Source organism: Octopus sinensis, linkage group LG7 (genome assembly GCF_006345805.1).
Source record: "Octopus sinensis linkage group LG7, ASM634580v1, whole genome shotgun sequence".
Taxonomy (NCBI): Eukaryota; Metazoa; Mollusca; class Cephalopoda; order Octopoda; family Octopodidae; genus Octopus; species Octopus sinensis.
In genome coordinates, this window is record NC_043003.1 from 27,015,788 (window position 1) to 27,029,337 (window position 13,550).

At 39.7% G+C, this 13,550-nt stretch overlaps 1 protein-coding gene across 2 annotated transcripts in view; it reads right to left on the reverse strand.

The window, feature by feature from the left end:
* LOC115213807 (ubiquitin carboxyl-terminal hydrolase) overlaps positions 1-13,550 on the reverse strand; it is a 75,733-nt gene that overhangs the window by 14,570 nt on the left and 47,613 nt on the right. For both annotated transcript variants that reach the window (XR_004999988.1, XM_029782677.2), the window contains exons 5-7: positions 8,176-8,258; positions 5,718-5,765; positions 2,614-2,689 (exon numbers count right to left, since the gene is read on the reverse strand). Coding sequence is in view for 1 of the 2 variants with exons in the window: in XM_029782677.2 (XP_029638537.1) it covers positions 2,614-2,689; positions 5,718-5,765; positions 8,176-8,258 (207 nt within the window). In the remaining variant the exon portion in view is untranslated. The remainder of the gene's footprint in view (positions 1-2,613; positions 2,690-5,717; positions 5,766-8,175; positions 8,259-13,550) is intronic.

Here is a 13,550-nt window from a genome sequence, read left to right on the forward strand (position 1 = left end):
TAGCTTCCGCTACCTAGGAGACCAAGTCAGTAGCGGGGGTGGGTGTGCTGAAAGTGTAACTGCTAGAGTAAGAATAGCCTGGGCAAAGTTTAGAGAGCTCTTACCCCTGCTGGTGACAAAAGGCCTCTCGCTCAGAGTAAAAGGCAGACTGTATGATGCATGTGTACGTACAGCCATGCTACATGGTAGTGAAACATGGGCCGTGACTGCTGAGGATATGCGTAAGCTCGCAAGAAATGAAGCCAGTATGCTCCGATGGATGTGTAATGTCAGTGTTCATAATCGTCAGAGTGTAAGTTCCTTGAGAGAAAAGCTGAACCTAAGAAGCGTCAGTTGTGGCGTGCAAGAGAGACGGCTGCGCTGGTATGGTCATGTGACAAGAAAGGCTGAAGATAGTTGTGTGCAAAAGTGCTACACCCTAGCAGTGGAGGGAACCTGTGGAAGAGGTAGACCAGGAAAACCTGGGACGAGGTGGTGAAGCACGACCTTCGAACTTTAGGTCTCACTAAGGAAATGTCTAGAGACCGAGACCTATGGAAGTATGCTGTGCATGAGAAGACCCGGCAAGACTAGTCAGGCCATAACCCGTGGCCCCGACCTGGGACGTAGTCAGTCCTGTGCATACCTTCCTTCTTGTGACACTTATGAAGACCTGTTGAGGCAAGTGAAAATCAAATCAAATCAAAACAAGTCAAAATAGATGAACATCAGTGGAATTGTATTCTTTGTGGTACCAGTGCCGGTGGCACACAAGAAAACCACCCAAACGTGGCCGTAACCAGTACCGCATCGACTGGCCTCCGTGCTGTGGGCACAACAAACACCATCCGATCGTGGCCGTTCGCCAGCCTCATCTGGCACCTGTGCCGGTGGCACATAAAGACACCATCCGAAGACCCGGCGACGTAGTCAGTCCACCTGTGCATACCTTCCCTCTTATGACACTTGTGAAGACCTGTTGAGGCAAGTGTGTGACACTTGTGAAGACCTGTTGAGGCAAGTGAAAATCAAACCAAATCAAAATAGATGAATATCAATGGAATTTGTATCTTTGTGGTTCCAGTACCGGTGGCACACAAGAAAACCATCCGAAGTGGCCGTAGCTGGTACCGCATCGACTGGCCTCCGTGCTGTGGGCACAACAAACACCATCTGATCGTGGCCGTTCGCCAGCCTCACCTGGCACCTGTGTCGGTGGCACATAAAAACACCATCCAAAGACCCGGCGACGTAGTCAGTCCACCTGTGCATACCTTCCCTCTTATGACACTTGTGAAGACCTGTTGAGGCAGAGGCAAGTGTGTGACACTTGTGAAGACCTGTTGAGGCAGAGGCAAGTGTGTGACACTTGTGGAGACCTGTTGAGGCAAGTGTGTGACACGCGTGACACTTGTGAAGACCTGTTGAGGCAAGTGAAAATCAAACCAAATCAAAATAGATGAACATCAATGGAATTTGTATCTTTGTGGTTCCAGTACCGGTGGCACACAAGAAAACCATCCGATCGTGGCCGTTCGCCAGCCACATCTGGCACCTGTGTCGGTGGCACATAAAGACACCATCCGAAGACCCGGCGACGTAGACAGTCCACCTGTGCATACCTTCCTTCTTGTGACACTTGTGAAGACCTGTTGAGGCAAGTGACACTTGTGAAGACCTGTTGAGGCAAGTGAAAATCAAATCAAATCAAAACGAATCAAAAAATAGATGAGCATAAATGGAATTTGTATCTTGTGGTACCAGTGCCGGTGGCACACAAGAAAATCATCCGAACGTGGCCGTAGCCAGTACCGCATAGACTGGCCTCCGTGCTTTGGGGACGTAACAAACACCATCCGATCGTGGCCGTCCGCCAGCCTCATCTGGCACCTGTGTCGGTGGCACATAAAAACACCATCCGAGCGTGGCCGTCTGCCAGCCTCGTCTGGCACCTGCCAGCCTCATCTGGCACCTGTGTCGGTGGCACATAAAAACACCATCCGAGCGTGGCCGTCTGCCAGCCTCGTCTGGCACCTGTGTCGGTGGCACATAAAAACACCATCCGAGCGTGGCCGTTCGCCAGCCTCGTCTGGCACCTGTGTCGGTGGCACATAAAATCACCCACTACACTCTCGGAGTGGTTGGCGTTAGGAAGGGCATCCAGCTGTAGAAACACTGCCAGATCTGACTGGCCTGGTGCAGCCTTCGGGCTCCCCAGACCCCAGTTGAACCGTCCAACCCATGCTAGCATGGAAAACGGACGCTAAATGATGATGATGATGATGATGATGATAATATTTTCCCATGGCCAGACAGATTCTTCTTCTAAACAACCCAAACTTGTTTCCAAGTAAGGTAATAATCTTGACAAACAGCCCAAAATGGCCCTCATGGTGGACTGCAAGCAAAAGACACATTAACATTGTTTGTACTTTTAAAAATTCAGCCCCAAATTAAGTTTTATTTTTTTTTGTTTCATAGATAGTCAATTGAATTTATTATTACAGAAATTTCATACAAAATATTCAAATATGCTGACCAGTCTACAATACATATATGAGACACACCCATACCCAGACATATACACATATAAATATATAACATATACAAGTATATAAAAATGTATATACTAACCAAGTTCATAAAGTTTGTTATTGCGTGAAATCAATGTAATAAAGTGACGGACCACTGCTTGGTCACGTGGAGGGGCCTGAAGAATGGAAGAAAATATTTTAAAATATATACATATTTACTGAGGCAAGTGAAAATGAAAAAATCAAAATCAAAATCGATCAACATCAATGGAAATTGTAGCTGTGATACCAGTGCCGATGGCACGTAAGAGAACCATCCGAACGTGGCCGTTGCCAGCGCCGCCCCGACTGGCCTCCGGGCTGGTGGCATGTAAAATGCACCATCCGATTGTGGCCAGTGGCACGTAAAATGCACCATCCGATTGTGGCCGTTGCCAGCCTCATCTGGCCCCCGTGCCGGTGGCACGTAAAAAGCACCATCTGATCGTGGCTGTTTGCCAACCTCGTCTGGCACCTGTGCAGGTGGCACATAAAAAGCACCCACTACACTCACGGAGTGGTTGGCGTTAGGAAGGGCATCCAGCCATAGAAACACTGCCAGATTAGACTGGGCCTGGCGCAGCCTTCAGGCTTCCCAGACCCCAGTTGAACTGTCCAACCCATGCTAGAATGGAAAACGGATGTTAAACAATGATGATGATGATGATTTATATAGCAGAAAAACTGATAAACACAAGGTAACTTAATGCATACATTTACATGGCTTACAAAATACAGAGAAAGGAAAACAGAAATATATCAAACAAAAGGAATTATGTAATGGTCTTATCTTGACAGCTCTTTCAGGAGCACCAAGGTTTATGCCATAGTCACATTCAGAAAGACTCATGGTATCAAAGATGTAGCTAATTTTTGATGCCAGAGGCCTTCAACGAAGGAATTGGAATTTAAGTTCTCAATTGTCTGAACACTACTCTGTGGCCATATCTACCACACTTCTATCAAGTTCTATCACTTCTATCACTTACAAACACCAACCCACCTGAGATTGCCTGGTAGACTCAAGTATACGTAGATTAACCTTTTGTAACCATATTTCTGCTGAAATACACAGTCTTTGTTTCAAATAATTTTGAAAATAGTGAAGAATTTATCAAAATAAATTTGTCAAACTGGTGTTTGGAACACAAATTCACTTAAGATTTTGATAGGTTTAAATTTCAATCAATTAAAAACAAAAACTTTGTATTACAGAACCAAGAGTTCCCCAGGCAGGTCAGTATCACTAGGATTAAATTGAAACCTTCGTAATAATCTTGTTACAAGATAAATTATATTGTGAGGTTTCCAATGTATCGGCACCAACAGATACATAAAACTACAAATATTTTATTAAAGGTTCCCCAAAATCTTGATAAGTAGTCGACATATAGGAAATAGCATCAGGAAAGGACTAAAACATAAAACCGTTTCCAATGTTCATAGCTTATGGTGTAAGAGTACATATCTCAGCACCAGTGGGTATTGGGCTTGGCATCAAACCTCAGATCAAGGAACTGACTGAGTTCTTCAGCTAGGTCTTCATTTCATGTTGCTACAGCATGGCAACAGTTAAGGGGTTACCCCTGCATTGAACAGGCAACAATGCTGTTTCAGATGATTAAAACTACAGAAATTGGTTTAACCTCTGGCTTAAATAGGCTTCGTGTCTCAAGACAAATTAACTTAATCCTTTGCCTAGCCAAAGCATTTTCATAAGTTTGTCCTACATGTCCCATGCTTGTTTTCAGATTTTTAGTTAGCCCTTCATTCATATATTTTGAGGAAATTAAAGATTTCCTTTCAAAAGTCACCAGTTACATTGGTGGGTGAAAAACATTGGGGATGTGTATCATATATGATACATGAATAGCATGGAAATATGACCTGTGCTTCATGTGATACACAGGACAAACAAAGAGCTGATGAGACAGCCTTAGAGCAAAAAACTTCACTCTTTTTCACACACACACATTTCATTATGATTATCTCTTCTGGATACCCAACAGACAAATTATATAATTCAGTTACTTGGATAACAATCACAGTAAATGACCAAAGAATTTCCTCAGCTTCTAAGTGAAGAATTTTCTTTGTGTGTTTTAATTGGTAAAAGAACAGCAGCACTTACACCCTTTCCTGGTCTTTGAGACATGAGAGAGAAAAAATAACTTGTGGGTTATTGCTACAATAGGGGGCAGTTTATCAGCATATTGAATAATCTATCCCTCAAACTTGGATCAAATCCTTGCAAGAGACTGAACCCCACTACCTACCACAAGAGGTCAAGTGGTGGTGCTAAACCACATAACACTTTACACTACAACTCATGAACCAGCATAATCCAGACAAGCTTTTTACATGAAACAAAACACTTGTTCTCTCTCTGACCCAATTACCCAGCATTGTTCAAGGCTGTCATCAATTTCACCGGATCATTTTCAAGAGGACATTTTTTTCAGAGCACTTCTGAGTACTTACCATTCTTGTAACCAGAGACACACCTCTTTGAGATAGGGACATGTCATGTAAATACAGAAAGCTTACCTAGGTCATTTAGTGACATACCAACACAACCACTCTTACTGAATCAACTCAGAAGCACAAGAATTCAAAACACTCTCATTCATTATGCACATACACATCATCGTTTAACGTTTGCTTTCCATGCTAGCATGGGTTGGATGATTTGACTGAGGATTGGCGAACCAGATGGCTGCATCAGATTCCAATCTGATCTGGCAGAGTTTCTACAGCTGGATGCCCTTCCTACTGCCAACCACTCAGAGAGTGTAGTGGGTGCTTTTATGTACCACCAGCACAAGGGCCAGTCAGGCAGTACTGGCAATGGCCATGCTCAAATGGTGTTTTTTATGTACCACCTGCACAGGAGCCAGTCCAGCGGCATTGGCAACGATCTTGCTCGAATGCTTCTTCACGTGCCACCAGCACAAGTGCCAGTGAGGCGACGCTGGTAATGATCATGCTCGAATGGAGCTTTTTACATGCCACATATGTGTATATATATTTTTTACTTTTTTTATTTCATCTAGTTTCAGCTCACAAGCTGTAGCCAAGCTGGGGCACCGCCATGCGCATAAACACTCAATTAGTTTTAGTGCTTACAACATTCAGCTATAAAAAAGTCTTCAAATTATTACATACCTGAGTTTGCCCTTCCTGAGCACAATCTTCATGGACTACGCCCATTTCCTAGGAGAGAATAAATTAGCATAAATTAAAACAATGCAAGACATATACTGCAATCAACCATCATGTGAATTATGCTGAATAGAACAAATATCCAAGAATGTCACAGGGAAGAGTTACAAGAAAGATTCTCGAGGCGAAACCAACCGAGGGGACCGAGGGGAAGACCAAGAACAAGTTAGTTGAATAATATCCATAGTCTCAGTTGGTCATACTTAGGAATCCAGCTGAAGAGTCCAATAATGGTTGTTTTTGCTAGGACCCTACAGAGGAGGTGTTTTATGACTATTCCCATGACACTTCCAAGAACAGCTGGTTAAGAAGATGAATGGATGTAATCGTTAAGATGTGTTTGTTTTGAATAATGTTTTTTCAAACTAACACTTTTTTTCATATTATATTTACTGAATTTGCAGAAAAGGACAGTGCCCATAGCATTCAGTGGCCCTTGTTAATGCTCCTACTGACCCTTTCACCTGCATTAGCTGAAGCCTAAATTTTAATATTGATTTCAAAATTTGGCACGAGGCCAGCAATATCAGGGTGGGGCTAAGTTGATTATATCAACCCCAGTGTTCAACTGGTACATATTTTATCAACCCCAAAAGGATGAAAGGCAGAGCTGACCTCATCAGAATTTGAACTAAGAATGTAAAGACAGACACAATGATGCTTGGTATTTTACTCATCATGGGTAATGATTCTGCCAGCTTGTCACCTTAACCTAAACTCTAATATTAAATATCTTCTGTAATCATCATCATTGTCATTTTTGAATCTGCTTTTCAATGCAAGCATGGGTTATATGGAATTTACAAAGGCAGATGATTTTTCATGGCCAGATGCTCTTCCTGTAACAAACCCTCATTTGTTTTCAAACAAGGTAAATATTTCCCTATGACAAGGCATGTCTTTGAAGATTGGACACGAGGGACACTGCTTGTATGATGGTGACAACTACCACGTGATGTCAAGACAAGGAGACAAACATACACACACACATATATATATATATTATATATATATATATATATATATATATTATATATATATATATATATATATATATATATATATATTATGAGTTAGAGGTTATGCAACCATCTAAGGGATAAATGTATCCATAGGCACTACTGGTGTATTACCTAACTATGTATAGAACAAAAAATAAACCTCTTAATCCTTTACTTGAAAACAGATAATAGTCCCAGAATCTTGTCTTAAATAACTGCATTTCCCAAGCCTAAGCTAGCATGGACAAATTGATGTTAAAAGAACAAACAAATTAAATAACTTCTAATTTCAATGATCCAATGCCAACAACTGAGATGCAGGCGAGCCACAATTATGGTCACTGTTAAAAATAATAGCTAGATTTCCTTCAAGTCACACACATCTTAGAAAAGAAGGGTTTATTGGATAATGCAGGCCTAGGTGCACTGTCCATGGCCAAAGATAGAGATCAGTTGGCCTGTATGGTCAATCAAGGTGAACCTGGAGTTCAACAATAGTGACATCCATTCTTTTTTCTCTCCTGAGAATAATAAAGTTTTAAGAGAAAACAAAATTTAGGTGCGGGCTATGTGGTAAGAAGTTGACTTCCCACCCACATGGTTCCAGTTCAGTCCCACTGTGTGGCACTTTAGGCAAGTGTATTCTACTATAACCCAAAGTCAACCAAAGGCTTGTAAGTGGATTTCTTAGATGGAAACAGAAAGAAGTCCATGCATGAGTGTGTGTGTGTGTGTGTGTACTCCCATCACCACTTGACAACCAGTGTTGGTTTGTTTATGTCCCCATAACTTAGAGGTTCACTTCAGTTAGATGAGTATTTTATGGGTATGCAGGTATTCTGAATGACAACCGTGCCGTGAATAGTTATGGATCCCCTTGGCAAAGCATAGCACCCATTCAGCCACCCTGCCAGCATGGTGGAGTGTGAAGAGGTAGCAGAAGAACTGCGAGTTGGCAGAAACGTTAAGTACCAGTTACGCACTGGTGTCGATGTAATCGACTTAATCCCTTTGCCTGTCCTTGTTTGTCTCCTCTATGTTTAGCCCCATGTGGGCAATAAAGAAATAAAAAGAAATAAGAGCTCAGCTGAAACGACAGTGCTTCTTACATAGATGTTGAGCCAAGAAATCCTAGAAAATCAACAGTCAGGATAACGAAGGACTACCAAGAGAGTAATTGCACCACATCCATATGGGTGGCATCCAAGATTGTGTAACCAGCTAATGAAAGATTCACCATGACTCAAGCTCCCAATTCAAATTCATAATAGAAAGATGGGAATCTGTGAAAGCAGCAGCCAAAAACAGAAAGGAAGAAAGAAAAAAACACTGTCGAGGCTGTGCCTCAGCATAGCTGCAATCCAATGAACGAAACAAGTAAAAAATAAGAGATATATTACCCGATTGAATTCAAGATATGAAGCTTTTTCTTCTGGGGTCATTGACTTGGTTTCTGCTATGAATTTCTTCATGTAACCATCATCTGTATAACAGAAAGACAAAAATAATTATATATTTCTTTATTGCCCACAAGGGGCTAAACTTAGAGGGGACAAACAAGGACAGACAAAGGAAATAAGTCGATTACATCGACCCCCCCAGTGCGTAACTGGTACTTTATCGACCCCGAAAGGATGAAAGGCAAAGTCGACCTCAGCGGAATTTAAACTCAGAATGTAACAGCAGACGAAATACCTATTTCTTTACTACCCACAAGGGGCTAAACACAGAGGACACAAACAAGGACTGACAGATGGATTAAGTCGATTATATCGACCCCAGTGAGTAACTGGTACTTAATTTATCGACCCCAAAAGGATGAAATGCAAAGTCGACCTCAGCAGAATTTAAACAAAGAATATAACGGCGGACAAAATACTGCTAAGCATTTCTCCCAGCACGCTAGTGTTTCTGCCAGCTCGCCACCTAATAATTATATTTTAATGTCTGCTTACTATGTTTGCATGGATCAGAGGAAATTTATAGGAGCAGGTTTACTATGGCTAGACAGCCTTCCTGTTACTCCACCTAGTCCTTTGAATATGAACTGCACAATGGGCAAATGTGTTTGCATGGAAAAATTGAATGCAAACAAACAATATCACTTGTCCCACAGCGACATTTGTTTACAAATAGCATGTGATGTCAAGACATGAACACATATACGCACACGTTTATACACCCACACGATAGACTTCCTTCAACTTCCATCTACCAAATCCACTAGCAAGATTTTGGTCAAACAATGAGCTTGAAAAGTGAACTTTTTAAAACCAAAACAATACATACATATACACAAACACAAATATATATATATATATATGTACACACACATAAATATATATATACATATGTACACACACACATATACACATACATACACACGCACACATATACACATACATACACACATATACACATGTGTACACACTCACAGACACATGTACCCAACACACATATATACACACATGTACACATGGTTTTGGGTTTAAAAAGTTCACACACCTATCACTACATATTTCTTCTCACTACTTTTTGTGTATATTTATCCCCTCCCTGAAAGATGAACAATTAACTCACCCCCATTCCCAAAATAATGATCACCAATTACCTCCCTTTAAATTTTTCTACTTGTTGAATTGTTCATAAACTTTTCTACACACAATATGGACTAAAATCTTAAGAAAATACGAAATTACAATAATTTCAATGTCATGATTAGCAAAAGTGAAACCAGTTGACAAACACAATATAAAATATATTTTAAAAAATATATTAAAACTATATAAAGTGTGTGCATTTTCCTTCTTTTAGCTTATATATATATATATATATATATACACACACACACACACACATACTCACATACACACACATACATCATCATCATCATCATTCAACATTTATTTTCCATACTATCATGGGTTGAACGGTTTGACAGAATTTGATGGGTCAAAACACAGCATCATGCTCCAATGTCAACATTGACAGTTTCTACAGTTGGATACCTTTTCTAATGACAGCCACTTCACTTGGTGCTTTTTACATGGCACCCACACTAATGAGGTCAGAATGCAGCCTGCAAGACTAAGATTCCCGGGAATGAGTAGAGCTGCAGTAGAGAGGGAAGAAGGCAGCTTTATGCTATGGAACAAGGAACCAAAGTGAGACAAAGATCCAGAATAATATATATATAATATATATATATATATTTGATAGTCTTGATCTAGCAATCATGAAGATTACACTTCCATGAAGAACTCAATACATTTTAAACAGAATGTATATATAAATAAATAAATGGCAGAGAGCTTGCTTCCCAACCACATGGCACCGGGTTCAGTCCCACTGTATGGCACTTTGGGAAAGTGTTTTCTACAATAGCCGTGGGCTGATCAAAGCCTTTTGAGTGGTTTTGGTAGACGGAAACAGAAAGAAGCCCGTCGTGTGTATATATATTTGTGTCGTTGTTTATCTCCTCCATTGCTTGACAGCCAATGTTGGTGCATTTACATCCCCGTAACTTGGCAGTTCAGCAAAGGGGATTGTTACAATAAGTACTAGTCTTACAAGGAATAAGTCCTGGAGCCAGTCTGTTCAACTACAGGCAGTGCTCCAGCATGGCCACACTCAAATGACTGAAATGCTGGCCTTGTGTGCCAAAGAGAGTATATCTGATAGTCTTGAACTCAGATGATGACACTTCTTTGAAGAACAATACATTTTAAATAGTGTGTGTGTGTGTGTGTGTGTACACACACACACACACATATTTGATAGTCTTGATCTAACAGTTAAGATGACACTTCCTAGAAGTTCACAATACATTTTAAACAGAATGCCTGTATAAATAAATAAATGTTTATATTCAAACTTAACAGCTGGCACATGGTTTCTCTTATTACCATAGCATCTTCAGAAATCAAACTATTCAAATCAGATTTAGCTATGATTACAAATAAACACTGAAGGAATCAATAATAATAATTCAATAAAGGAAACAACATAGATTGGAAGAAACTGTATCTGTCATATGGATCAAAGTTTGGCAATGATACATTGATTTCTAAAAGTGATGTTTAAACATCGGTGTTAGAATTATCAAGTAACAGCATTAGTAACAATCATTTAACATATCCCTGCATCTGAAATTGCTGGCCTTGTGCCAAAATTTGAATTCAATATTTGGATGCTGAGTTCAAGTCCTACAAAGGTCAATTTTGCCTTTCCCTCTTCTGAGTTCAGTACACTATATTTTCCAGCATACAAGTGGACATAGCATATAGTGTAAACATTCAAACATCCTCACTATCTTTCTGAAGTCCTGCTACATTTCACACATTTTAGGGGTAAGAGGTGTTGGTCAACTATATTGACTTCCCTGTATTAGATTGGTACTATATCTCACTGACCCTCAAAAGGATGCAAAATAAAGTAAACCAGAGCAGGATTTGAACACAAATGAAAAGAGCAAAAAGAAATATTGCAAGGCATTTTCTTCCCCAATGCTCTGCTAATTTCTACCAACCTTATACAAGGTTAGTAATAAGGAGAGTCAATATGACACTTAACTAGTCTAATAGTTAAAATACAAAATAAAATCTTAATTATTTACAGAATAATATTTGAAAATGATTTTAGGTGCAGGCATGGTTGTACGGTTCAGAAGCTCACTTTGCAGCTACAAGATTCCATGTTGAGTACCAATAAGCAGCACCTTGAGTAAGTAAGTGTCTTCTATTATAGCCCTGGGCTGCCCAATGCCTTGTGTGGCATCTTGGGCAAGTGTCTTTTGCTATAGCCTCAGGCCAACCAAAGCCTTGTGAGTGGATTTGGTAGATGGAAACTGAAAGAAGCTCGTCATATATTAATATATATATATATATATAATATATATATATATATATATATATGTATATATGTATGTGTATGTATGTATATATACATGTGTGTGTGTGTGTTTATGCGTCTGTGCTTGTCCCCCCCCACCACCACCACATCGCTTGACAACCGATGCTGGTGCGTTTACGTCCCCGTAACGTAGCAGTTCAGCAAAAGAAACCGATAGCATAATTACTAGGCTTTACAAAGAATAAACCCTGGAGTTGATTTGCTTGACTTAGGCAGTGCCCCAGCATGTCTTGTGGATTTTCAGATTTATAGGGCAGAAGTGTCACAAAAATGCTTCACACTTTTCAATTTTCAGATAGCCATCATCCGAAGAAGTGCTTCACGAAGTATATACCTGGAATATATTTCCCAATTCACTCTCTTTCATACATACATACATATATATATATATATATATATATATATATGAGAGAGAGAGAGAGAGAGAGAGATTTAAGAACTACAATTTCATAGTGTTGTTTTTATAAACAAATGTACATGTGTGTTATATGCGATGACTTATTGGTAAGCGGTGTTGATTTGGCAATTCAGTAAATAATATTTTATAAGCTTAAAGCTTATACGTTATCACCATGCACTAACTAAGGTAACTAGTCTAAGGTAAATAGTCTAATATTGGAGCGAATAAGCCCTCGACGTAAAAAAAGTAGGGTTGTCTATATACATGGGACTTATATTTTTGTAACAAGTGTGCTACCATTACACCAACGTACCCCTCGCTTCTTTCCATCATATTTAAGAATTATGATTTCATAGTGTTGTTTTGATAAACATACATATATGTCTAACGACTTGCCATGAAAACAGAGGTGTTGGTTTGAATCCCATGCATTTGGACAACCCTACTTTTTGTCTGTTGAGGGCTTATCATCATCATCATTTAACATCTGCTTTCCATGCTAGCATGGGTTGGACGATTTGACTGAGGTCTGGCGAACCAGACTCCAATCTGATCTGGCAGAGTTTCTACAGCTGGATGCTCTTCCTAATGCCAACCACTCTGAGGGCCAGTCAGGCGGTACTGGCAACGGCCACACTCAAACAGTGCTTTTTATGTGCCACCTGCACAGGAGCCAGCCCAGCAGCACTGGCAATGACCTCGCTCGAATGTTTTTTCACATGCCACCAGCACAAGTGCTAGTAAGGCAACGCAAATAACAATCACGCTCGAATGGTGTTTTTAACGTACCATTGGCTCAGAGGTCAGATTGTTGCTCGCCTCCGAGCTGAAAGAATCTAATTTTTCTTATATGCCCCAAAATTAGATTCTTTGCTTTAGTCAAAGCACGGTGATCACTTGTTAGCCTTGAGCTTATAAAATAGTAATCATATATATGTACACACACCCACATAATTAACAATACAATATTATTTAGTGTGATTGCTTAGTCATGAAATGGTTGACAAGCAATAAGTGGCTGAAATTAGAGTTAAGGTTTCAAGAAGAGATATGTGAGATATATTTGTATAATTCATATTGAATTACACATAGATTGTAAAGCATATTTCAAAATAGAATATAGATTTCAATTGATTTAGATAAAGTATAATAAAAACAACAAAATATAAAGAGTGGTTGTTATTGTATGAAGTTTAGTTAACTTAATTGTTTAATAAGGCTTTGTGTTTAAGAATCTAAAAGTAGTGATAAAGAAATCAAGGAATAAGATAATTTACTTCAATGAAAATATATATAAGAAAATATGCAGTTAGATAACCACTTCCAAATATTACGTGATGGATATAGGTTTAATGATTACTAGCAGTATCGCCCGGTGTTGCTCGGATTTGTTTTGACTCTTTAGAATTGGAATTTTTGAAAAGTAAAAATTTTGCATTATGTAGCTTGTTATTCTCTTTAAGT